Raw genomic sequence first — 25,420 nt, forward strand, 5'->3', positions numbered from 1 at the left:
TGCATCGCCTCCACATGCCCAGCATGTGCTTGGTACTGACAGATGCTCAGGGAAGTGTGAGATGATGTCTCCCTGCAGGGGCCTCCAGAAGCTTCTGGGTGTGTGACTGTGACTTCCTCCTCATCTTTCACATGTCTTGAACACCAGCTCCAGCCGTGTACACTGAGCCTTGCCCCGGGTCAGGCATCCAAGCCCTTCCCTGTCCATGCATCTTGCCTTTGGAAAGAACGTTGCCTGAGGACGGCCCTTTGCCATCCCTCTGGTCTTCTATGTTTGTTTTTGAAATGGATCTCGTTCTGTTGCCCAGGCTGGAATGCAGTGGCACCATCTCGGCTCACTGCAACCTCTGCCTCCAGGGTTCAAGCAATTCCCCTGCCTTGGCCTCTCAAGTAGCTGGGATTACAGGCACACGCCATCACACCTGGCCAATTTTTGTAGTTTTAGTAGAGGCAGGGTTTCACCACATTGGCCAGGCTGGTCTCAAACTCCTGACCTCAGGTGAACCGCCTGCCTCAGCCTCCCAAAGTGCTGGATTACAGGCATGAGCCGCCGTGATCAGCCAGATCTTGCTTTTTAAAATAAGATTTATGTATTTTTTTCAAAAAGAAAAAAAAATACTGCGTGTCTTTATTTTTCTGATTTCACCACAAGCCAATGAAAAATTGCTGAGAGGTATTTGCGAGCCAGTAAAACAATGGTAGGAACTAGGGCTTTCGAACCAGTAAGGCCCACATTTAAATGCCAGTTCTGACTTTTACTGGCTGTGTGACCTGATATAAGCTCCTTGACCTCTCTGAGCAAAGTGACCCAGAATTATTGTGAGATAATAGAGGAGTCTCCTTTGATTAAATGTCTCTAGTTGACAGAGCTAGACTTCTCGTTGTCAGAATGAGGCTGAGACACCCATTTAGTGCTGGGATTACAGGTGTGAGCCACCGTGCCCAGCCCCTCTGGCCTTCTCTACTCACAGTACCACAGCTTGCCCTCGGCAGCTTGGAACACACAGGCCTTGCCTCCCCTGCCTGGGCTGTAGTCACTAAAGCCTGGGCCTCAGAGGGGGTAACGCAGACCTGGGCTGAGGGCCCATGAAATCAGACCATGACGCAGGCAGGCTCACCCCTCATCAAAACACACTCTGCACAGCCTGGCAACTCTTGAGCCATGACGGTCTTGTCCGAGAACCAAACCAAGGCCTGCCCGGCAGGCAGCAGCATGAGGGATGGTGACCAACCAGGCTGTGGCCCATCGCCCAGCAAGCCAGACAAGCCTCGAGGGTTTCTGTCTTCTGCGGACATTCTGGGGCCCAGGCTGGGCAAGGTGTGTTTGCCAGCCCTGGCTGCAGTCAAAGCTGTCTGTGTCCCTCCCTGCTCCCAGCTCAACTAGAGGCAAGGAACAAGCAGAAACAACAGGTCCTGGTGAAGCCAAGAGCCTGTGAAGCCATTCAGTCCATTTACAGGTGAGAAAAGGGAAATTCAGAAGTGACTTTTGGACCAGGTCTGACCGGCTGCGAGCAGTGGTGCCCTAATTGTCCCAGGAGGAGATAGGATTAAAATGCAACAATGCGCGCCTCTGGTTCATCCTGTCAATCACTAGTTCCTGGGTGCCCTGCAGAAGAGAAAGATTTCCTCATTCAGGTAACACTGGGAAAGCCCAAGTCAAACTAAGTTTAAAAAGGCCCCTCGGTTCGCACGATGGCTCACGCCTATAATCCCAGCACTTTGGGAGGCTGAGGCAGGTGAATCACAAGGTCAAGAAATCAAGACCATCCTGGCCAACATGGTAAAACCCCGTCTCTACTAAAAATACAAAAATTAGCCGGGCATGGTGGTGCACGCCTGTCGTCCCAGCTACTCAGGAGGCTGAGGCAGGAGAATCGCTTGAACCCACGAGGCAGAGGTTGCAGTGAGAGATTGCACCTCTGCACTCCAGCTTGGCGACAGAGCGAGACTCTGTCTCAAAAAGAAAAAGAAAAAAAAGGGCTCTCTGGCCTGGTTTATGGCACATGCTGTATTTTTTGTTTGCTTGTTGGTTTGTTTGTTTTTAAGAGACAAGGTCTTGCTGTGTTGTCCAGGCTGGAGTGTGGTGGCTATTCACAGGCACAATCACAGTGTACCACAGCTTTGAACTCCTGGCCCAGGCAATCCTCCCACCTCAGCCTCTCTACAGCCTCTAGGCTTCAGAATGTGCTTTACTAACTCTAGTCTTGGGAAGTTGAGACCCGACTCACAGGAGGCACAGAGGTCATAAAGCCCATTCAACAAACGAAGCTGAATTTTTTCCTCCTGAGAAGAGAGGCCACTGCTGGTACCATCAGGATTGGGGATGGATACTGCATAATAATAACATCTAACTTAAGGTTACATTAATTTTGCAAAAAAATAAGCATTTTGATCGCTATTTTAATATAAGCTAAAGTTCCTCCGTTGTTTATGTAGAAAAGTAGCTCTCTACCTGAAGTCAGCCTTGCAGTCCTGGACCCGAGGAGTGACCTTCTGGGAAATCAGACCCGTTTGGTTAACTTGACAAGGTGATTTTTTTCTTAGCATCAGCAAAAAATCTCAGTGTGACAAACAGACTGCATTTGGGAAGGCATTTGATAACTGCCAATCTCTAAAGATTTTTATTCAACCTAAAATGATTTGCTATTTTTGATTTCACCAGTTTGAGCGGGTTGGAGAAAATCCAAAGCAAATGACTCCCTCCAACATTCACACAAGGAAAGACCTGTTTGGGCACCGGGACTGCCCAGAGGCTCCTTATATGTCTGAATCCCATCAAGGCCACCCAAAGTGAAGCTTGGAGTTTAAGCTTCCAGTGTCCATAAAACAGACAGGCTCAAAGAGCAGGCAGTTAGGACACTACGTCAGCATCAAAGCAAGAAGCAGACCACATGCAGAAAGAGACAGTTCACCTTGAACTCCACAAGGTCAAAGCGTTCCCAGCTTCCAGTGGCATGCAGTGCTGCTCAGGAGAGGCAGGGGTAATACGACAAAGAGGGGAGGGGACGAGACGGTGGTTATCTGTGTCATATGGATATTGTGGCCAAGTTACAAGGTTGTTACTTGAGAAATCGTGGTAACTTGATCACTGCACCCCTACAACCAGACCGAGATTCCACCTTCCCGGGACATGCGGGCATCACGCCGAGCACAGACACAGCAAACAACGCATAACCTACTCTTTAAACATTTCATTTTTTCTTTCAAGCCTGCAATATAATAAGGTGGAGTTATTAAGCCACATAGACATACAAAGCCAAGATCACAGGTGGGGTAGGAACGTTTCAATTTGTCAACTTAAACAGCCAAATAAAGTCTCCCCTGGCCAGGTGCGGTGGCTCACGCCTATAATCCTTTGGGATTTGGGAGGCCGAGGCTGGCGGATCACCTGAGGTCAAGAGTTCAAGACCAGCCTGGCCAACATGGAGAAACCTGGTCTGTACTAAAAATACAAAAATGAGCCATGCGTGGTGGCTGGCGCCTGTAGTCCCAGCTGCTCGGAGGCTGAGGCAGGAGAATCGCTTGAACCCAGGAGGCGGAGGTTGCAGTGAGCCGAGATTGTACCACTGCACTCCAGCCTGGGTGACAGCGTGTGACTCTGTCTCAAAAAGTCTCCTCATGTTTTCAGAAGGGAAAAGTATGAATATATGTTATATTTATAACAAAGGATATAAATTTTATTATAAACATATAGTGTGTACAGTCATGCATTGCTTCATGACAGGGATACATTCTGAGAAATGTGTCATTAGGAGATTTTTGTCATTGTGTGAACATCACAGAGGGCACTTACAAAAACCCAGGTGGTATCGCCTGCTACACACCTAGGCTATCTGGCAGAACCTGCTGCTCCTGGGCTACACACCTGTAGAGCATGTGACTGTACTGAATACTGTGGGCAACTGTAACACATAGCATTTGCATATCTAAATATTTCTAAACATGGAAAAGCTACAGTAAACATACAGTATTATCTATCGCTGTTATTTTTTGTTTGTTTGTTTTGAGACAGAGTCTCACTCTGTTACCCAGGCTGGAATGCAACGGTGCGATCTTGGCTCACAGCAATCTCCGCCTCCCTGTTTCAAGCAGTTATCCTCTCCCAGCCTCCCAAGTAGCTGGGATTACAGGTGTGCACCACTACGCCCAGCTACTTTTTTCTGTATTTTTTAGTAGAGATGGGGTTTTCACCATGTTGGCTGGGCTGGTTTTGAACTCCTGACCTCAGGTGATCCACCCGCCTCAGTCTCCTGAAATGCTGGGATTACAGGCGTAAGCCACCACACTGGCCCAGTATTATCTCTACTCTCATTTTCAATATATATGTATAGAATCATGTAAGTTTAATCATCTCTACAGATATTTAAATATTTAATTCTAAAGTTTCCAAAGTCTCAAAGGTTTTGCCTTGCACACGTTAAATGCACTGAAACAGCATGCACACAGTTAATGAACCAAAACATCATTGGAATCTAAAGGTTCCTCCTATCAGCACCGGGGAGGCAGACATTCCCAACGTGACTACACTGCAGGGAGCCTTCAGGGCACAGCCTCTGTTCTTATTTACTGGATGGCAGTTGAAGACTGGCTGGAGGCCTTCCTCAGCACAGGAAGGCATTTTTCATACCTGGTTTGGGCAAAGGGATAAATCGGTGAGGGTGAGGTGAGGGGGCAGAATTGCCCAGGTTGGGAGAGTGGTGGCTCTGGAGAGGGTAGAGGGGCAAACAGTAGGAGCTGGGCTGAGCCCCCTGACCCTGTGTTCATTTGCAACCCTCTGAGGAGTTCACCAGCCGGTGAGAGTAGAGGCGGAACTGCAGAGCCGTGAACTTAGGAAGCGGCATAACTTCCAAACCTAGCAGTGCTGATGAGCTAAAAGCAGTGCACCAGCCAGGAACCGTGGCTCACACCTGGAATCCCAGCACTTTGGGAGGCCAAGGCAAGAGGATCGCTTGAGCCCAGGAGTTTAAGACTGGTGTGGGCAACATTGCGAGACCCCATCTCTACAAAAAATAAAAAATATTAGCCAGGCGTGGCTGGGCACGGTGGCTCACTCCTGTCATCCCAGCACTTTGGAAGACTGGAGCAGGTGGATCACCTGAGGTCTGGAGTTCGAGACCAGCCTGACCAACATGGAGAAAACCTGTCTCTACTAAAAATACAAAACTAGCCAGACATGGTGGCATATGCCTGTAATCCCAGCTACTCGGGAGGCTGAGGCGGGAGAAGCGCTTGAACACAGGAGAATCGCTTCAACCCGGGAGGCGGAGGTTGCTATGAGCCAAGATCGTGCCATTGCGCTCTAGCCTGGGCAACAAGAGCGAAACTCCATCTCAAAAAAAAAAAAAAAATATATATATATATATATATATATATAATATATAATATATAAATATATATATAATATATATATTATATATATATTAGCCAGGCGTGGTGGTGAGCAAGAGGTTGAGGTGGGAGGACCCCTTGAGCCTGAGAGGTTGAGGCTGCATTGAGCTATGATCACACCACTGCACTCCAGCCTGGGCAAGACCACGTCTCAGAAAATAATCATAATAAAAATTGGCCGGGCATGGTAGTTCATGCCTGTAATCACAGTACTTTGGGAGGCCAAGCTGGGCAGATCACTTGAGGTTGGGAATTTGAGACCAGCCTGGCCAACATGGTGAAACTCTGTCTCTACTAAAAATACAAAAATTAGCCAGGCGTGGCCGCGGGTACCTGTAGTCCCAGCTACTCAAGAGGCTGAGACAGGAGAATTGCTTGAACCCGGAGGGCGGAGGTTGCGGTGAGCCAAGATTGCACCACACTCTAGCCTGGGCAACAGAGGGAGACTGTCTCAAAATAATAATAATATAAATAAATAAAAGTGAGTGCAGAGCCTCTGCCCAACCTGTCAATCCAGAGCGTCCACTGAGGCCTGGGCCATCTTGGTGATTGCTGTGTGGCCACAGCGAGGGTGACTCTGGTCTAGACGGAGCTGGGAGATTGCGCTCCACGCCAGAGGGCCGCCCCACCTACCTCCGTTTGCCAGGAGGTGCTCCTGGGCCTTCCCCTTTGAGTCCTCCATGACTTCCACCACGCTCTGAGCCATTCTTCTTATGAGGCTTTGGAGAGAGAAAAAAAAGAGCTGGTTAGAGTAGGAAGCTGTCCTCAAAATACTGTCACATGCTGCTGGCAGGAAAAGTAGCCGGTGACACCCTTTGGGGGAATAATTTGGCAAGATGTATGAAGACGGTTAAAATGCCAACAGCGGCCAGGCATGGTGGCTCACACCTGTAATCCCAGCACTTTGGGAGGCCAAGGCAGGCAGATCACTAGGTCAAGAGATAGAGACCATCTTGGCCAACATGGTGATACCCCGTCTCTACTAAAAATACAAAAACTAGCCAGGTGTGGTGGCGGGCACCTGTAGTCCCAGCTACTCGGGAGGCTGAGGCAGAAGAATCACTTGAACCCGGGAGGCGGAGCTTGCAGTGAGCAGAGATCGCACCATTGCACTCCAGCCTGGGTGACAGAGCTAGACGTCATCTCAAAAAAAAAAAAAAAAATGCTAATAACATTTGAACCAGTAATTCCACTTCTGGGAAGCTATCTTAAGGAAAGGGGACAAATGGAAAAAGCTTTCTGAATAAAACGATGTTCTTTGTAGCACGCTGCTGACAGTAAAGAATTGGAGACAACTGGAAGGTCCTACAATAGGGAATTGTTTAAGTAAATGATGGCACATCCAGCTGAGGGAGTATTAGGGAGCCATTGAATATAAAGCTTCAAAGAATTCCTGATACTGTGGAACAAGGCTTGCCTTAGAATGTTGGAAAAATACCAAGATACAAACTCCTACAGGCAGTACGGACACTGACTACGATGACATGAAAGTGTTTTTCCTACTTTACATATTGTCCAATTATAATCAGGTATTGCTTTTATAATTAGAACATTAAAACTTTTTGTTTCTGAAAAACATACTGAAGGCTTCAGAAAATACAGCATTTGAAGGCAAAAGGACTCAAATTGGCCACAGCTCTGTCAATTACCAAATGTAGGATTTTAGCCAATTTTTTTTTTTTTTTTTTTTGGAGACAGAGTCTTGCTCTGTTGCCCAGGCTGGAGTGCAGCGTCACAATCTCAACTCACTGCAAGCTCTGCCTCCCGGGTTCAAGTGATTCTCCTGCCTAAGCCTCCCATGTAGCTGGGATTACAAGGGCTCACCACCACACCCAGCTAGTTTTTGTGTTTTTAGCAGAGACGGGGTTTTGCTGTGTTGGCCAGGTTGGTCTCGAACTCCTGACCTCAAGTGAGCCACCTGCCTTAGCCTCCCAAAGTGCTGGGATTACAGGTGTGAGTCATCGCACCCTGCCAATTTTAGCCAAACTGATGTAATTACTTTGAGCCTCGGTTCTCTTACCTATAAAATGTGGATGATATTCATTTTACAGGATTATCATGAATATTGACATAACCAATCATCTCATAGCAAGGAGAGTCTGCTCCAGGAGGCTGAGCCATTAGAACTCCAGTTGGAAAACAAGTCAAACTAGGATCAAAGTCTGAAAGTTATGAGGATCCAAATTGTTGCCTCAGGCTCTCTCTCCACATTCTCCCCGCCCTCAGGAGGGAGGTGGTGTTTGCAGGAAGAGCAGACTCAAGTCACTGAATCCTACATGGAGTACAAGATCTTCCACTGCTGAAGACGCTGGCCACCCTGGCCACTCGGACCAGAGCCCAGAGGCAGGGACATGGGATGCCCTGATAAAAGCAAAGGAAGGAGGAGAGGTAGCACCTTGCTTTCCTGACTCCCAAAGTCACGTGTTCATGGTCAAAAATGGAAAAATACAAGTATAAAGTAGTTAACAAAAATTGGACAACCATACTCCCCCACCCAAGAGGGAACACATTTCATATTCTGGCATATTTCCAAAGGCTTAACACTTGCATGGTTTATGTGAGTTAAGGTCTTTTTTTTTTTTTTTTTTGAGACTGAGTCTCACTCTGTCACCCAGGCTGGAGTGCAGTGGCCGGATCTCAGCTCACTGCAAGCTCCGCTTCCCGGGTTCATGTCATTCTCCTGCCTCAGCCTCCCAAGTAGCTGGGGCTACAGGTGCCCACCACCACGCCCAGCCAATTTTTTTGTATTTTTAGTGGAGACAGGGTTTCACCGTGTTAGTCAGGATGGTCTTGATCTCCAGACCTCGTGATCCACCCGCCTCGGCCTCCCAAAGTGCTGGGATTACAGGCATGAGCCACCGTGCCTGGCTTCTTTTATTTTTTTTTAAGGCAGGATGTCGCTCTGTCACCCAGGTAGGATGGGAATACAGTGGTGTGGTCACGGCTCATTGCAGCCTTGACCTCCCAAACTCAAGTGATCCTCCACCTAATTTTTAAATTTTTTTGTATAGACAAGGTCTTACTATATTGCCCAAGCTGGTCTTGAACTCCTGGGCTAAAGTGATCCTCAGGCCTCAGCCTCCCAAATTGCTGAGATTACAGGCATGAGTCACTGAGCCCAGCCAGACAGAGTTAAGGTCATCTTCTGATATCACCTATTATTTAGTAGAGCTGACCAAGTATCAGACATTCTATAATCATTGCCTCATTTAATCCTCACAAAAATTCCCAAAAGTTGGGTATCATCTCATTTTACAGATGGAGAAACTGAGACCCAGAGAAGTAATTTGCCCCATCCCTTCCAACCATCCAGTCATTATGTGGACTCCAAAAGTGAGGCTCTTGGCCATCAGGCCACACTGCTATCTTTCCCGTCACTGTGGCCCATCCTGGGATTAAATCTCCACCAGGATGATGGCATTTCTTAGAACAGTAGCTAATAGCGTCTTACTGATTATAACCTCGGGTAGGTTACCTAACTAATCTCAGTTTCGTCTGCAAAATGTTTTCACATTTTTACAGTTTTCAGCTGTAAAATGGGGATGACACTCCTTATCTCACAGGATTCTTCCTGGAGTTTGGTGCCCGATACCATTGTAAGGTATCAGAGTCTGTGAGAGACACCTTGAGATACGCTCTAGGCAATCTGGGTGGACTGTTTTGGGTTCTCTGCCCCATGATTCCTGGGTAGATTTGGCAGGAGATCAGAGGGAGGGAGAGTCTGGTTCCCTCCCAGTTCCAGTGACCTCAATCCTCTGGTCCCTGCCAGCCTAGAGGTTGTGACAATGTCTCTCCACCAGCCTGGGTTCCTGCATGGTTCCTGTGATTCTCCTGTAGCCCACACATAACTCTGTCTCCCTATAAGGAGCTCCTCCTCAAATTATCCCTGGCATAATTTGCAAGTGGATCTTCTGCTATCTGTTGGGACCCTGACTCCATGAATTCATTCGTTTATTCATTTAGCAAATTTCATACATCAAACAACTACTATGTGCCAAGCACTGTTCTAAAACGTCATGGGCAAAACAAAGTCCCTGCTCTTTCGGAGCTCCTATTTTAGTGCTGCCAATGGTTCCTCCTTTATCCTTACAGCGACCTGTGGGAGTTGCTGTCTCCTATCACCACATCCCCTATAATATTTTGAGTAGTTATTTGTTTACATACATCCAGCACCTACCATAGTGCCTGACTCACAGCAGCTGCTCAGCAACGTCTGATGAATGAATCAATGAATTCTGGCACCCCTACTTTTTTCTGTCCTAACAGACCTAAGAAGAGAACTCACTCATCATTTCGCTAATGACTCTTTAGTGCTCCTCGTCCTAGCTTCTATGAAGTTTTTGTTTTGTTTTGTTTGCTTTTCGTTTTTGAGACAGGGTCTCACCCCGTCGCCCAGGCTGGAGTGTAGTGGTGCTATCTCGGCTCACTGCAACCTCCACCTTCCAGGTCCAAGCGATCCTTCTGCCTCAGCCTCCTGAGTAGCTGGACTACAGGCACCTGTCACCAAGCCCCGCTAATTTTTGTATTTTTGGTAGAGACGGGATTTCACCATGTTACCCAGCCTGGTCTCAAACCCCCGAGTTCAAGCAATCCACCTGCCTCGGCCTCCCAAAGTGCTGAGATTACAGGCATGAGCTACCACACTTGCCCTTCTGTGAAGTCTTTAACTACACAGAAGTGTGGCCCGTAGCCATATACATGACACCAGAAACGTCTCCGAATAACACGGTCTGATGAAGCTCTACTGCTAGAAAAAACCCTTGTTCCACATAACACAAACAGTCCTGACTTAGCTGTGATCATTAACGATGCTCATCAGTGAATTGCAATATTACTGAATTGGAAAATTTTTCTCATTGAAAGGGAACTAAGAGTCTAGATACTGTGTTAAATGTACTTTTTTTCAGTCTACAGTTGGTTGTGAACACCTTTTCACGGGAGAAGACTGGTTCCTCATTCCTTTCATTTACTGTACCATATTTCACTTCATAGCTGTATCATAACAAATTCTCTACGATTGGACATTTGAGTTGTTGCCACTTTGATATGGTATCACAATAATACATACATTTTGCTCACTTGTGCAGGCATATATAAAAAATAAGTTGTCCAGATCAGAAAGCTGAACTTTGTTTAAAAATAAATAAATGTATTTTTAAAAAGAAAAATGCATTTTAAAAAAATGCATTTAAAAAGAAAAAATAAGTTGCTAAGAAAGGAACTTCTGGAATTAAGAGTATGAACATTTATAGTTTTAACAAGCAAGACTAAACTACCCTACACATGTACAAAGCTAGTGTACACTCACACCCCAGCATATGAGACTGCCTGCTTCCCTAAACCCTTGCCAACATAGGTATTATGAATCTTTGTAATCTCTGCCAATCTGATATCTGAAAAATTATATCTCATTGTTGCTTTTATTTGCATTTCTTTGATCATCAGTGAGGCTGGAACATCTTTTCTCATGTTTGGCTCTATAAAAGGCTATTTTCTTCTTCTGTGAATAGCATATTCATATATTTTGCTGGTTTTTTCCTGGCTTGTTCATTTAAAAAGTTTTTTTTTTGGTAGGGCCAGGGTCTTGCTATGTTGCCCAGGCTGGTCTTGAACTCCTGGCCTCAAGTGATTCTCCCACCTCGGCTTCCCAAAGTGCTGAGATTACAGGCATTGAGCCACCATACCCAGCCTCTTTTAAAAAATTTTTTATTTATTGATATATATGATTTTTTACGTGTTTTGAAGACTCTATTCTTTTTTTTTTTTTTTTTTTTCTGAGACAGAGTTTCACTCTTGTTGTCCAGGCTGGAGTACAACGGCGCGATCTTGGCTCACTGCAACCTCCGTCTCCTGCCTCAGCTTCCCTGGTAGCTGGGATTACAGGCGCCTGCCAACACGCTCAGCTAATTTTTTGTATTTTTAGTAGAGACGGGGTTTCACCATGTTGGCCAGGATGGTGTCGAACTCCTGACCTCAGGCGATCCACCCCCCCCAGGCCTCCAAAAGCACTGGGATTACAGGCGTGAGCCACCATATCTGGCCAGAAGACTCCATTCTTGAGATAATGTTTTGAGCTAAGTGACATCCCCATTTTAGAGATGAAAAAAATGAAGACTTAGAGAGCTAAAGGCCACCCTACACGGTAAGCTAGTGTCGAAGCATAAATTGATCATAAACCGACGCTATTCCAAGGCCCATGGAAATTAGCTCTTCCATGTTAGTCTAAAGTAAACTCTGGCAGCTTTATGTGAAATGCCGGGGAAAAAAATTTATATTAACCCATAAAAGATGGACAAACCATATTTTTAATTAAAAAAGCCACTGTAAACAATATATAAAGACCTTGATTGGGATGTTGGTTACACTGATGGATGAGACTTCTTTGTCAAAACTCCCCAGCCTGTTCACTTAAGATGTGTACATTTCACTGTATGTATCTTTTACCTCATTAAAAAAAAAAAATTTAAGCAGATATTGCCTTAGTCAAGTGACCAAAGTTAACATCACACACATGGAAAAGACCAATGCTGTGTGCTTCCCGTGATGCACTGAGGAAAACATCATCATCTCTGCAGCGTTTTGCCAAAACTGCATAACCTCAGTCTAGCCATGAGGAAGCAGCACGAGTTCAAATTAAGGAACATTTTACAAAATATCTGACCTAAACACTTAAAAAACTCAGAGCCATCAAAGTCAAAAAGGCCGGGTGCAGTGGCTCACGCCTGTAATCCCAGTACTTCGGGAGGCCAAGGCAGGTGGATCACGAGGTCAGGAGTTCGAGACCACCCAGGCCAGCATGGCTAAACCCCTCTCTACTAAAAATACAAAAATTAGCCAGGTGTGGTGGTGCATGCCTGTAATCCCAGCTACTGTAACCCTAAACCCTTCCAGATTTAGGCTGGAAAGGTTTGAGACTGAGGCAGGACAATTGCTCGAGCCTGGGAGGCAGAGGTTGCAGTGAGCCGAGATCGTGCCACTGCACTCCAGCCTGGGTAACACAGCGAGACTCCGTCTCAAAAAAAAAAAAGAAAAAAAAAAAAAAGAAAGTCAAAAAGTCTGTGTAAGTGTTCCCGTTTAAATAAGGCCAAAGAGACATGACAATTTATTACAGAAGACAGGAAGTCATCTTAGTTTTTACTATTATCTGAGAAAATATGACATTTTATTTTGGTAGAAAGTGTGCTTTTTTCTTTTTTAAAGAGATGGTTTCTTGCTGTGTGGTCCAGATTGGTCTGGTCTCAAACTCCTGGCCTCAAGTGATCCTCCCGCCTCAGCCTTCTGAGGATCTGAGACTACAGAAATGTGCCACTGTCCCCAGCTTAGAAAGCACACTATTGAGACAAGCAGTGAATCTGTAGACCGAGTACCAGTATTGCATTTCTGATTTTGATCATCATACTAAGGTACATAAAAGGATGTCCTTGTTATTAGGAAACACACCCTGAAGTTTTTAGAGGTAAATGAACATCATGTCTGCAACTTACTGTTGAAGAGTTCAGAGTTCAGAAAGAGAGAGAAAAAAGAAGCAGAGACAGAAACAGAGAGAAAGCAGATGTGGTAAAAGTATATGAAAATTCTTTTCTTTTCTCTCTCTCTTTTTTTTCTTTTTAAGACTGAGTTTCACTTTTGCTGCCCAGGCTGGAGTGCAATGGCACGATCTTGGCTCATCACAACCTCCACCTCCCGGGTTCAAGCAATTCTCCTGCCTCAGCCTCCCGAGTAGCTGGGACTACAGGCGTGCACCACCATGCCCAGTTAGTTTTGTATTTTTGGTAGAGACGGGATCTCTGCATGTTGGTCAGGCTGGTCTGGAACTCACAATCTCAGGTGATCCACCTGCCCTGGCCTCCCAAAGCGCTGGGATTACAGGTGTGAGCCACCGCGCCCGGCTGACAATTCTTTTCATTGTCTTTCACATTTTCTGGAAATTTGAAATTGGGTCAAAATAAAGCATTTAAGCATGTAAAGCATATAACCCCACTTAAAAAATTATGTCAGCATATACCCAAATAAGAATCCTAAAAGAAAAGAAACCAAACTGTTAACACTGGCTATTATATTCATGGATATAAGAATGGAGACCTGCAATTTCCATGAATTTATGTAATACTATGCTTTGTTAAAAACATACTACTTTTGCAAATAGAAAAGACAAGACTACGGTTGGGCGCAGTCACTCATATCTGTAACCCCAGGACTTTGGAAAGCCACGGTGGGCAGATCACTTGAGGTCCAGAAGTTCCAGTCCAGCCTGGCCAACATGGTGAAACCCCGTCTCTACTAAAGATACAAAAATTAGCCTGGCGTGCCAGTGGGCACCTGTAATCCCAGGTATTTGGGAGGCTGAAGCACAAGAATCACTTGAACCCGGGAGGTCGAAGTTACAGTGGACTGAGATTGAACCACTGCACTCCAGGATGGGTGACAGAAGGAGACTGTCTCAAAAACAAAGAAAAAAAAAGGAAATAAGAGAAACTGAAAATAAAATAGTAAACCATAACAAAATAAATAATAAATAACTAATAAGAATAAACATAGCAGCACTATTAGTGCTGCTATTAGTCAAGGCCGGGCTCAGTGGCTCACACCTGTAATCCCAGCACTTTGGGAGGCCAAGGTGGGCAGATCACTTGAGGTCAGGAGTTTGAGACCAGCCTGGTCCACATGGTGAAACCTCATCTCTACTAAAAATACAAAAATTAGCCGGGTGTGGTGGCATACACCTGTAGTTCCACCTACTCGGGAGGCCGAGGCAGGAGAATCACTTAAACCCAGGAGGTAGAGGTCACAAACTCCATCTCAAAAACAAAAAAATAACAGCTAAAAGGTGGGAGCGACCCAAGCATCCATCAATGGCTGAGTGGAGACAGAGAATGTGGTGTGTCCATACAATGCGGCACTGGCCAGTCTTAAAAGGAAGGGAATTCTGACACATGCTGTAAGACATTAAAGACATTCAAGACATTATGCTGAGTAAAATAAGCCAGCCAGAAAAGGTCAAACACTATATGATTTCATTCATAGGAGGTACCTAAAATAGTCTAATTCATACAGAGAGAAAGTAGAAAGGTAGTTGCCAGGGCCTGGGGGAGGAGGAAATGAGGAGTCACTGTTTAATGAATACAGTTTCAGTTCTTCAAGATGGAAAAAGTCCTACGGGTGGAGGGTGGTGACGGTTGTAACAGCAGTGTGAATGTACTTAACGCCACTGAACTGTATACTTAAAAATGGTTGGCCGGGCGTGGTGGCTCATGCCTGTAATCCCAGCACTTTGGGAGGCAGAGGTAGGTGGATCACTTGAGGTCAGGAGTTTGAGACCAGTCTGGCCAACATGGTGAAACTCTGTCTCTACTTAAAATACAAAAATTACCAGGGTGTTGTGGTGCAAGCCTGTAGCCCCAGCTACTTGGGAGGCTGAGGCAGGAGAATCGCTTGAATCAGGGAGGTGGAGGTTGCAGTGAGCTGAGATCGTGTCACTGCACTCCAGCCTGGGTGACAGAGTGAGACTCTGAAAAAAAAAAAAAGGTTAAAAAGGTAACAAATAGGCTGGACACAGTGGCTCATGCCTATAATCACTGCACTTTGGGACGTTAAGGTGGGTGGATCACCTGAGGTCAGGAGTTCAAGACCAGCCGGGCCAACATGGTGAAACCTCATCTCTCCTAAAAATACAAAAAAAATTAGCTGGGTGTGGTGGCAGGCACCCAGATACTCAGGAGGCTGAGGCAGGAGAATCGCTTGAACCTGGGAGGCGAGGTTGCAATGAACTGAGACTGTGCCATTGCACTCCAGCCTGGGCAACAAGAATGAAATTCCGTCTGAGAAAAAAAAAAGAAATAAATAAACAAATGGTAATAAATGATAAAAATACATTTTAAAGTAATAAACTCATATTCTTAAAAATCATCTGGGTGCGATAGCTCATGCTTGTAATCCCAGCACTTTGGGAGGCTGAGGTGGGCAGATCACGAGGTCAAGAGATCGAGACCATCCTGGCCAACACGGTGAAACCCCGTCTCTACCAAAAATACAAAAAAATTAGGCGTGGTGACGCCTAATTTTGGGAGGCCAAGACAGGAGGATCACTTGAGCCCAGGAGTTCGAGATCAGCTTGAGCAACATAGTGAGACCTTGTATCTACAATAAATAAATAAATAAATATTAGCCATGGGTAGTGGGGTGTGCCTGTAGTCCCAGCAACTCAAGAGGGTGAGGCAGGTTGCAGTGAGGAGTGATTGAATCACTGCACTCCAGTCTGGGCAACAGAGCAAGACCCTGTTTCAAAAAACAAAAAGTCAATCATGGTAATTCAAATAGAAAAGCAATGAGTAAATAAAGGAGGAAGACAAGGGCACGCTACTCAGGTCCAGCCCCTTACCTTGATAGTCATCTGGGGAATCCCCAAGGGAAGATATTGAGTAAGCTGGGGGTGGGAGGAGTGGGGGGCATTGCCCAGGTGTGAGGCAGGGCAGGTAGGGACTGCAGGCCTTTGGGTGCTGGGCAGGCAGTCTCTAGATACAGGCAAGCTGTGGTGGGGAATCAGGTGAGAAGGGGCCGCCGGGGAGTTTCACAAATCTGCCTGTGGCAGGTCTGTACTGAACATGCCCTTTCCTTCCTTTCCACAAAGACTACGGGGGCACCTCTTAGCCCTGATGATTTCTAACCCTGGGCCCCAAGGCGTTCAGGGGCGGTAGAATGGCCCTGGGGTAGAGGATGGCTGAAGGGCTTCAATCCCAACGGTGAGCGGGCCTCCTGAGATCTGTTTCACTCTTCTTCTGCACCCACAGCCAGGACATTCCTGCCATGCAGGGCCCCCGGGACTCTTCCAGTCCGGGGGTATGAGGAGAGGAGCAGCCGGCAGGTGCCCAGAAGCCTTGTACCCCAGCAAGAGGGCTGGAATCAGGGGTGAATAGTTGAGGCCACAGATCACAGGGCCCAGCAGAGAAGATTCTTAAGTGGCCTTAAGACAAAATGTCTCCAGGGGCTCTGCCCTGCAAACTGCACAGGCCGCTCCCTTCTTTGTAGAAAGAAGGGTTGGGTCTCCCACCTCCAGCTCTCCCGCTGAGGAGCAGTAGATACAGGTTCTGAGGATCCTGAGGGCAAGTCTATGCAACACCAAAGAGAAAGCTTTCCCCCCTCCCTGGATTTTCTGGAAAATTCTGGCAAACGCAGGATAGAGTTGTTTGGTTGTCAGAAATTACCCAGAAAGGCTGGCATGGTGGCTCACACCTGTAATCCTAGCATTTTGGGAGGCCGAGGTGGGCAGATCACCTGAGGTCAGGAGTTGGAGACTAGACTGGCCAACATGGCCAAACCCTGTCTCTACTAAAAATACAAAAATTAGCTGCGTGTGGTGGTGGGTGCCTGTAATCCCAGCTACTCGGGAGGCTGAGGCAGGAGAACTGCTTGAGCCCAGGAGGCGGAGATTGCAGTGAGCCAAGATCGCGCCGCTTCACTCCAGCCTAAGCCACAGGGCGAGACTCCACAGAAGGAAGTCCATGGAAGGAAGAAAGGAAGGAGAGAGGGAAGAAAGGAGGGAAGGAGGGAGGGAGGAACCCAGATGCCTGGGAAGAGTACAACCAGGTTACAGGGCAGGGTCGGAGGGAGGGCATCTGGGAGCTTCTCTTTGCCCTCAGAAAAGCACTAAGGATTTATATCTGAATGCTCCACACACAAAGCCAAGGCCCCTAGAGCTGAGGAAATGGAGTGCACAGAGACCCAGAAGCTTGTCCCAGATCACTTCAATGGTGGCCACAATGTCAACTGGTCCTGACCCCCAGCATTCCCCTAAAGCCAGTCTACGTCCGTGAAAGCAGGTACTAGCACGCGCGCTCCGGATAAGCCAAAACCCCAGGCCTGCCAGTGCCCAGCCACTGTCAGGGTACCTTGATGAGACGGGCCACCTGCCCTAGCCTCTCCCCTGCAGCCACGCAGGGGGTGCCCCACACACCTGAGAGGGGAGGCCCAGAAGCTTCCAGGGGGAGCCTGTTCCCTGCCTACCCTGGTGACTCAAGAGCCCCTGGGCACCTCACCCCATCCTTTGTCTCTCTACTTCCTCCTCCACCAAGGGACAATGAAATCGACATGCCCTGCAGCAAAGTCACCAGGAAAATGTGACTCCACAGCAATTAAGTGATTTTCTTTTCACAAAAACAAAGGTCCAGTGAGGCTCACTAGGAGGCTCCCCTTGGGGACTCTGGCCACAGGCACACCATGCTTTAAATTCCAACCTGGCTTCACAGAAACTGGAAGTTTCAATCAGGAGCCCATTTTTAGCTCTTTAGAAGGACTCCCCTCCGCATACAGATTGTAGAGCCACCCAGCAAAGTTACTCTTGTCACTAAGAACAGAATTCTCGTTGGCCAAGCTGGCATCATGGAGTGATTCACCCACACGCGGCCCAGATAGTAATGCTCTACCCTCTTCAAAAAGCCAATTTCAGCCGGGTGCGGTGGCTCACGCCTGTAATCCCAGCACTTTGGGAGGCCGAGGCGGGCGGATCACAAGGTCAGGAGATCGAGACCCTCCTGGCTAACACGGTGAAACCCCATCTCTACTAAAAATACAAAAACTAGCCGGGCGAAGTGGCGGGCGCCTGTAGTCCCAGCTACGGAGGCTGAGGCAGGAGAATGGCATGAACCCAGGAGGCGGAGCTTGCAGTGAGCTGAGATCCGGCCACTGCACTCCAGTCCGGGCGACAGAGCGAGACTCCGCCTCAAAAAAAAAAAAAAAAAAAGCCAATTTCAGCTGGGTGCGGTGGCTCATGCCTGTAATCCCAGCACTTTGGGAGGCCGAGGCGGGCGGATCACCTGAGGTCGGGAGTTTGAGACCACCTTGGCCAACACGGTGAAACCCCATCTCTACTAAAAACACAATAGCCGGGCCTGGTGGCGCAATACTGTAATCCCAGCTACTTGGCAGGCTGAGGCAGTAGAATCACTTGAACCCGGAAGGCAGAGTTTGCAGTGAGCCGACACAGTGCCACTGCACTCCAGCCTGGGCGACAGAGTGAGATTTGGTCTCAAAAAATGAAAAAGAAAGTTTTCCCCTTGGAAGGAACAGGCAAGGAAGACCCGAACTCAGCTCCCAGAGAAGTGTCGCTGAAATCCCCTGGGGCCTACAGTCTTTTAGGAATCACTGGGCAATCCCCCAAGCATTTGGGATAGAAAGAAACATCACACATTGAAGTTCTGGAGACTGTGCCAAAATGCAATCCACCAAGCTGCTCAGTCACTGAGAACAATTGCAGGTCCCGTGCTCGTGGAGCAGAGTTCCAGCACACACAATGTGAAGGGCTTCCCCTGGAGTTGTGCAACCTGCAGCCCAGCCCAGAGGATGCAGGAGCCAAGGCCAGGAACAGCCCATTCACACAAATAGGAGTACAATGGCTAGAGCTCTTGAAAATATGTTTGCTCTCACTGGAAATCCAAGAAATGCACATTAAAACAATCACACACCATCCTGCCGGGCACTTAATAGATGGGGTATGATAAAAGGGCACTTCTTGTAACTTTATTGGAAAACAAGTTAGTAGTATGTACAAACAGCTTTCAATATGCCTATATCCATTATACCAGTAATTCCATTTCTGGGCATGCAACACATTTTTTTTTTTTTTTTGAGATGGAATCTCCTTCTGTCGCTCAGGCTAGAGTTGCAGAGGTGTGATCTCTGCTCACTGCAACCTCTGCCTCCTGGGTTTAAGTGATTCTCCTGCCTCAGCCTCCCAAGTAGCTTGGATTACAGGTGCCTACCACCATGCTCTGCTAATTTTTTGTATTTTTAGCAGAGACGAGGTTTCACCATGTTGGCCAGGCTGGTCTTGAACTTCTAACCTCAAGTGATCCACCCGCCTCAGCCTCCTAAACTGCTGGGATTACAGGTATGAGCCACTGCGCCCAGCCATTGGTAAGGTTTTATTTAAACATATTCATGCAACTTTAAAATAATCAAAAATTTACACAAAGAGTTATGCAAGGATATTAATTACAAAATTAATACCCCAAAAAGGCAAAAATAACTTCCACAGTGGGCTTAATAGTGGGCTGTGGAATGCAGAGAATTAAAACGGGGTCACCTAGAGAGGCCGGGCTGGCTGGCAGTCTGGAGAAGTCTTCTGGGTGAGCAGTCTTCTGGGATGGGGTCAATAAGAAGAAGCCTGCCCTGCTAAGCTGGGGTGGTGGGTGGGGGGTCTTCCAGGCATAGGACCAAGGCAAGATGGAGCCAGAGTGGCTGGAGAGGAGTACCCTGGGTCCTGACCCGCTAGGGGTCTGGAAGCAAGGGTTACAAGTAAGAATTTTACATTGAGGGCACAGAAAAGTCATGGAGGGTTTCATGCAGGATAGCCACGTGATATAGTGCTTTTATTTGTTTATTTATTTTTGAGACAGAGTTTTGCTCTCATTGCCCAGGCTAGAGTGCCATGGCGTGATCTCAGCTCACTGCAACCTCTGTCTCCCGGGTTCAAGCCATTCTCCTGCCTCAGCCTCCCGAGTAGCTGGGATTACAGGCAAGTGACATCACACCCGGCTAATTTTTTCTATTTTTAGTAGAGATGGGGTTTCTCCATGTTGGTCAGGCTGGTCTCCAACTTCCAACCTCAGGTGATCTGTGATACGGTGCTTTTAAAAAGATCACTCTGGCTGCTGTGGGGTAAATGAATGGAAGGGAAACCGGGAGACAACTGAGTCTGTTGCAAAAGCAGAGGAACGCAATGAAGGTGGCTTCGATGGACATGCTGAGAAGTGGGTGGATACTGGACAGATTTTGGAGGTGGAGCCCACAGGACTCCATCCTTACTGGCGTCTCCTGTGGAGGGTTGGACAGGGAGGTGGTGCCCAGACTGTCTGCTTGAGCACGAGGAGCTTAAGTTTCTGGAGCCTTTGACTGAGATGGGAATGAACCCTAGGCAGAAGGCTGCACAAATGGAAGCTGTCTGTTGAGAATTATACCAATTTTGGACATGAAGCTAATGGAAAAAGAACATCCAAAAAGGACCACGGAAGGTTGCCCCTGAAGCTCGTGAAAATAAGGAACGTCCAAATGGCTGCCATTTACCAGAGCTGTGATGAGCACCAACACAGTGTTAAGTGAAAAGAGCCTTGCTGAGATCTGGGGAAAAATGGAGCCATGGGTCCCTGAAGGACTGGGACAGGGTCCAAGATGGAAATGCCTTACATTAAATTTAACCTCCAAAGAACGATTTCGGAATTTCACAACATTGCCTCGAGCTGACCCTTACTCCCGCATGTTGTACCTAAAGTGGCCAGCCAACATTCCTTCCTCCCCTGCTGGCTGGACTTCTGGTTTGATAAGAACTGCTGGGAGCTGGGGGAAGCCTGGCAGATACTGGAGACTATCCCAGCTGGGCCTAAACTGAAAATCAAGGCAGGGGAGGCAAAGGAGAGCTCCTGCCACCTGTGAGGCGCCTACGACAGAGCAAGGGCAGACTAGGGAGTCAGGATGACCAGGCGAAGGCCCAACACTAGGCAGCTACATGATCTAACACAAATGACTTAACTCTTCAAACGACAATATTCTCATTTATCAATCAATGGCAGTTACCAAAATAGAGACGTGACAAACCATCAGGCAGCATGGAATTCAAGACAAGATACTGCACACAGAAGCGCTAGAGAGGAACAAAGGGGCAGCCTTCGAGGAGTTGTAACTGTCATAGATGGCAAGGCGTGGGGGCTCACGCCTGGAATCTCGGCATTTTGGGAGGCCAAGGCAGGATCACTTGAGGTCAGGAGCTCGAGACCAGCCTGGCCAATGTGGCAAAACCCCATCTCTACTAAAAAAACAAAAAATAGCTGGGCCTGGTGGTGGGTGCCTGTAGTGCCAGCTACTCAGGAGGCTGAGGCAGAAGAATTGCTTGAACCTGGAAGGCAAAGGTTGCAGTGAGCCGAGAGAGATTGCGCCACTTCACTCCAGCCTGGGCGCCAGAGTGAGACTGTGTCTCCAAAAACAAACAAAGAAACTGTCATAGACCTTTCTGCATCCCGTAAGGGCAGCAAAGCGCCTAAAGTATAAAAACATGAAATAGCAAATATGACATTCACTGATAGTGTTGCTCCAATAGACATTTATCAATGCTGTGCAATGAAAACAAGAGAATACACCTATTTCAGATACCCATGCAACACTTAGAAAAATAGGCAATAGATTAGGTCACAAAGAAAATTGCAAATTCCCAAACGTCAAAATGGCACCTAATTCATTTTCTTTCTTTCTTTTTTCTTTTCTTTTCTTTTCTTTTTTTTTTTTTTTTGAGACAGAGTCTCACTTGCCCAGGCTGGAGTGCAGTGGCACAATCTCCGCTCACTACACCTCCCAGGTTCAAGCGATGCTCCAGCCTCAGCCTCCCTAGTAGCTGGGATTACAGGCACCCACCACCACGCCTGACTAATTTTGTTTTGTTTTGTTTTGCTGGTAATTTTAGTAGAGACGGGGTTTTGCCCTGTTGGCCCGGCTGGTCTTGAACTCCTGGCCTCAAGTGATCCTCCCACCTCGGCCTCCCAAAGTGCTGGGATTACAGGCATGAGCCACCGTGCCTGGCCAACCTAATTCATTTTCTAACAAGGCAACAGAATTAGAAATGAAAAACAAAAGCAAATAAAAGAATTTAAAAATTGCGGAATTGACTGAGGACGGTGGTTCACGGCTGTAAACCTAGCACTTTGGGAGGCCAAGGTGGGAGGATTCCTTGAGTCCAGTAGTTCAGGACTAGTGTGGGCAACATACTGAAACCTCATCTCTACAAAAAATATAAAATATTAGTTGTACATGGTGGTGTTCACCTGTAATCCCAGCTACTCAGGAGGCTGAGGCAGGAGGATGGCTTGAGCCCAGGAGTTCGAGTTTGTCAAAAGAAAAAATAATAATAATAAATAAAAGATAAAAATTTAAAAAGCACAATATCTAGGAAAAAATAATGAAAACATGACATATCAAAATTTAAATTATATAACACTCAGAGAAAACTTCATTGCTGTTAGCATTACAGAACTAAACAAAAAAATAATAAATGAACTAAGCATGTAACTAAGCATGTTTTACAGAAAAGAGCAAGAAAATAAACCCAAATAAAGAGGAGGGAAAATAAGATATAAAAGTTAAACTATTAGAAATCAGAAAAATTATAAAATTGATCAATGTATTAAAAAGTTGTTTCTCTTAAAAGCAAAATAGGTAAACTACTGGGTAGCCTAATCAAAGAAAATGCAATTACTAAAAAATGGGGGATGCATAGATACAATATATATTGGTAGACTCTATTCAAATAACTTGAAAGAGTTCATGAAACTAATGATTTTCTAGCAAAATGCAATTTGCCAATTTACTCCTCCTCCAAAGAGAAAACCAACAGAGCAATAGCACTGAAAAATTTTGTGAATATTATTAAAGAACTACTCCTAAAAACATACCTGGTCCAAACATGTCATAATGACATATTTTAAACCTTCCAGAAACAGGCATAGTGGCACACTCCTGTAGTCTCAGCTACTTGGGAGGCTGAGGCAGAAGGATGGCTTGAGCCCAGGAGTTCAAGGCTGCAGCGAGCTGCGATCATGCCACTGACTCCAGCATGGGTGACAGAGCAAGATCCTTTCTCAAAAAAAAGAGAGAAAAAACAAAACCAAACCAAAAAAGACCACATGTCCAAATTTGATGATCATTCTCTAGAGCTCTAGCCCAAAGCTGTGCAATAGGAATGTAATTCAAGCCACATGGGTAATTAAAAAATGTCTAGGGCTGGGCGCAGCAGTTCACACCTGTAATCCCAACACTTGGGGAGGCCGAGGGGGGCAGATCACATGAGGACAGGGGTTCAAGACCAGCCTGGCCAACATGGTGAAACCTCATCTCTACTAAAAATACAAAAATTAGCTGGGCCTGGTGGCGCATGCCTGTCATCCCAGCTACTTGGGAGGCTGAGGCAGGAGATTCGTTTGAACCCAGGAGGTGGAGGTAGCAGTCAGCCAAGATCATGCCACTGCACTCCAGCCTGAGTGACAGACCAAGACTCCGTCTCAAAAAAAGAAAAAAAAGGTCTAGTCATCACATTTACAAAAGTAAAAACAGGTTAAATTAACTTTAATAAGATATTTTATTTAAGTCAAAATACATATTTTTTCTTTTTTTTAAACAGGGTTTCACTCTGTTGCCCAGGCTGGAGTGCAATGGCTCGATCACGGCTCACTGCAGCCTCAACCACTTGGGCTCAGGGTATCCTCCCACCACAGCCTCCTGAGTAGCGGGGAGTACAGTCGCACCCCACCACACCTGGCTAATTTTTTTTATTATTTGTAGAGACGAGGTCTTGCTATTTTACCCAGGCTCAGTAAGCCATCTTTAAATGTCTAGATGTATAAATACTATTAAGTGTTTTCGTAAGTAACAATGATTAATAGTACAATCTGGGAGGAGGGTGGAATGGAAGAGAAAAAGGCCATTTTCTGGTTAGTTCTGCCGATGACTCGAGTTGGAAGCATCTGGAAGCATTGTGGAAAGCTCAGGGTACAGAGTCCCCCAGGGCAGACAGGCCCAGACAGGCAGACCAATAATGGCAAGTTGATGGATCTGGAGTGTATTCCCTCCCTCTGCCACGCCTGCCCACCTTTGTATTTCTAGGAGCTTCTCTCTGGGCCTGTTTTCTCATCTGGAACTCTACAGGTTAGATAAGATCTCTAACGGACTGCCCAGCTCTTACAACCCAGGATGCTTCCCTCTATTCACCCATTCAGTCCCCAAGGGCCTCCATGTTACAGGTGCTAGGGATCTAATCGTAAGCAAAAGACAGGGAAGAAAAATATGACCAAATAATCCCACAAGGAGACGTCAAAATCCACTGTGGCAAGTGCCATGAAGGAGGGGAGCACCAGGTGTGTTAGGACAGGGTAAACCTGTGGGCATGATGACAGAGGGTGTGGGAAGAGGTGGGGAAGAGAGTATCTGGGAGCTGGGGAGGAGGAAGAGGGCTCAGAAGGGGCAGATGGGAGGAGGTGGGGTAGAAGAGGCTTGGAACAGCCACCATGGAAAGTGGGAGTCCAGCAGACACACACAGTAGGGCTGCCCAGCAGCTTAGAGCAACCCACCATGCACGCAGCATACAGAGGCATGCAACCACGTTCTATTCACTGAATCCCGCGAAATGCCACATAGGTCATTTCAATGTGACATTCTTCCACCAGCAGAGAAGAAAAGACTATATGCTTTTTACAATTCTAGTTTACTTCTCTTTAGAATGCCCTTACAAGAACTGACTCACATGTATCACTAAGCAGACATCCACATGTATCACTAAGCAGACATCCACACTCAGCTATGCAATCTTTGATTAGCCAACCCTCGGTCAGCTCCTTGGAACCACGTGGGTAAAGAAAAAGCCAGCAGCTATTCCATAGACAGGGGAAGCACTCGGGGACAAGCGATGGTCACCAAGCACCACAGCACCCAGGAGGTCCGGCTGACCACCCCAGCGCCTGGGAAATGCACTCTGTCAATCAACACCGCAAAACAGGCTCAGATACTGTGAAGCACTCAAACATTTTTTTAAAACAGGAAGACAGGTTTTTTTTTTTTTTTTTTTTTAAGATAATAGCATTTGGTTTTTCAAATGTTCATGAATGATAGGGCAAATACAGAATAAATTAACAAAGGCAGTATGAAGGAATAAATTTAAAAAAAAAGAGAGAGAGAAAGCTCTCGTAAGCAAAAGCTGCCTTCCAGCTACATGGAAAAACACTCTAGTGCCCTAAGTAAATAAATAATAAAAGGATATGGAAACAATACACCCTGAAAACGCTTGTGTCTTCTCCGTTCTCCTGGGCAGAAGCGGCGCTGACAGGTTTATGCTACCGAGGTTACAGACCCAGCTAGCATTTATTTACCCAATAACACTCGCGGACTTTTCAAAGAACCAGAGAGGACATTTCAAAGAACTGACGCCATTTCTCTAGATTTATTAGTACATATATCCCATTTTTTTTTACCCCAAGCTCTAGTACCAACTCCCAACACAGGACACC

General features: G+C 46.6%; 1 protein-coding gene across 3 annotated transcripts in view; it reads right to left on the reverse strand.

The window, feature by feature from the left end:
* Positions 1 to 25,420, reverse strand: part of ATP6V1C2 (ATPase H+ transporting V1 subunit C2) — a 60,813-nt gene that overhangs the window by 23,113 nt on the left and 12,280 nt on the right. For 2 of the 3 annotated variants that reach the window (XM_033176560.1, XM_033176561.1), the window contains exon 4: positions 6,021 to 6,106. In XM_033176560.1, coding sequence (XP_033032451.1) covers positions 6,021 to 6,106 — 86 coding nt within the window. Of the gene's footprint in view, positions 1 to 6,020; positions 6,130 to 25,420 lie in introns of all 3 variants that reach the window. The other variant, XM_033176562.1, reaches the window with a different exon arrangement.

This window comes from Trachypithecus francoisi, unplaced genomic scaffold (assembly GCF_009764315.1).
Source record: "Trachypithecus francoisi isolate TF-2019V2 unplaced genomic scaffold, Tfra_2.0 Lachesis_group17, whole genome shotgun sequence".
Taxonomy (NCBI): domain Eukaryota; kingdom Metazoa; phylum Chordata; class Mammalia; order Primates; family Cercopithecidae; genus Trachypithecus; species Trachypithecus francoisi.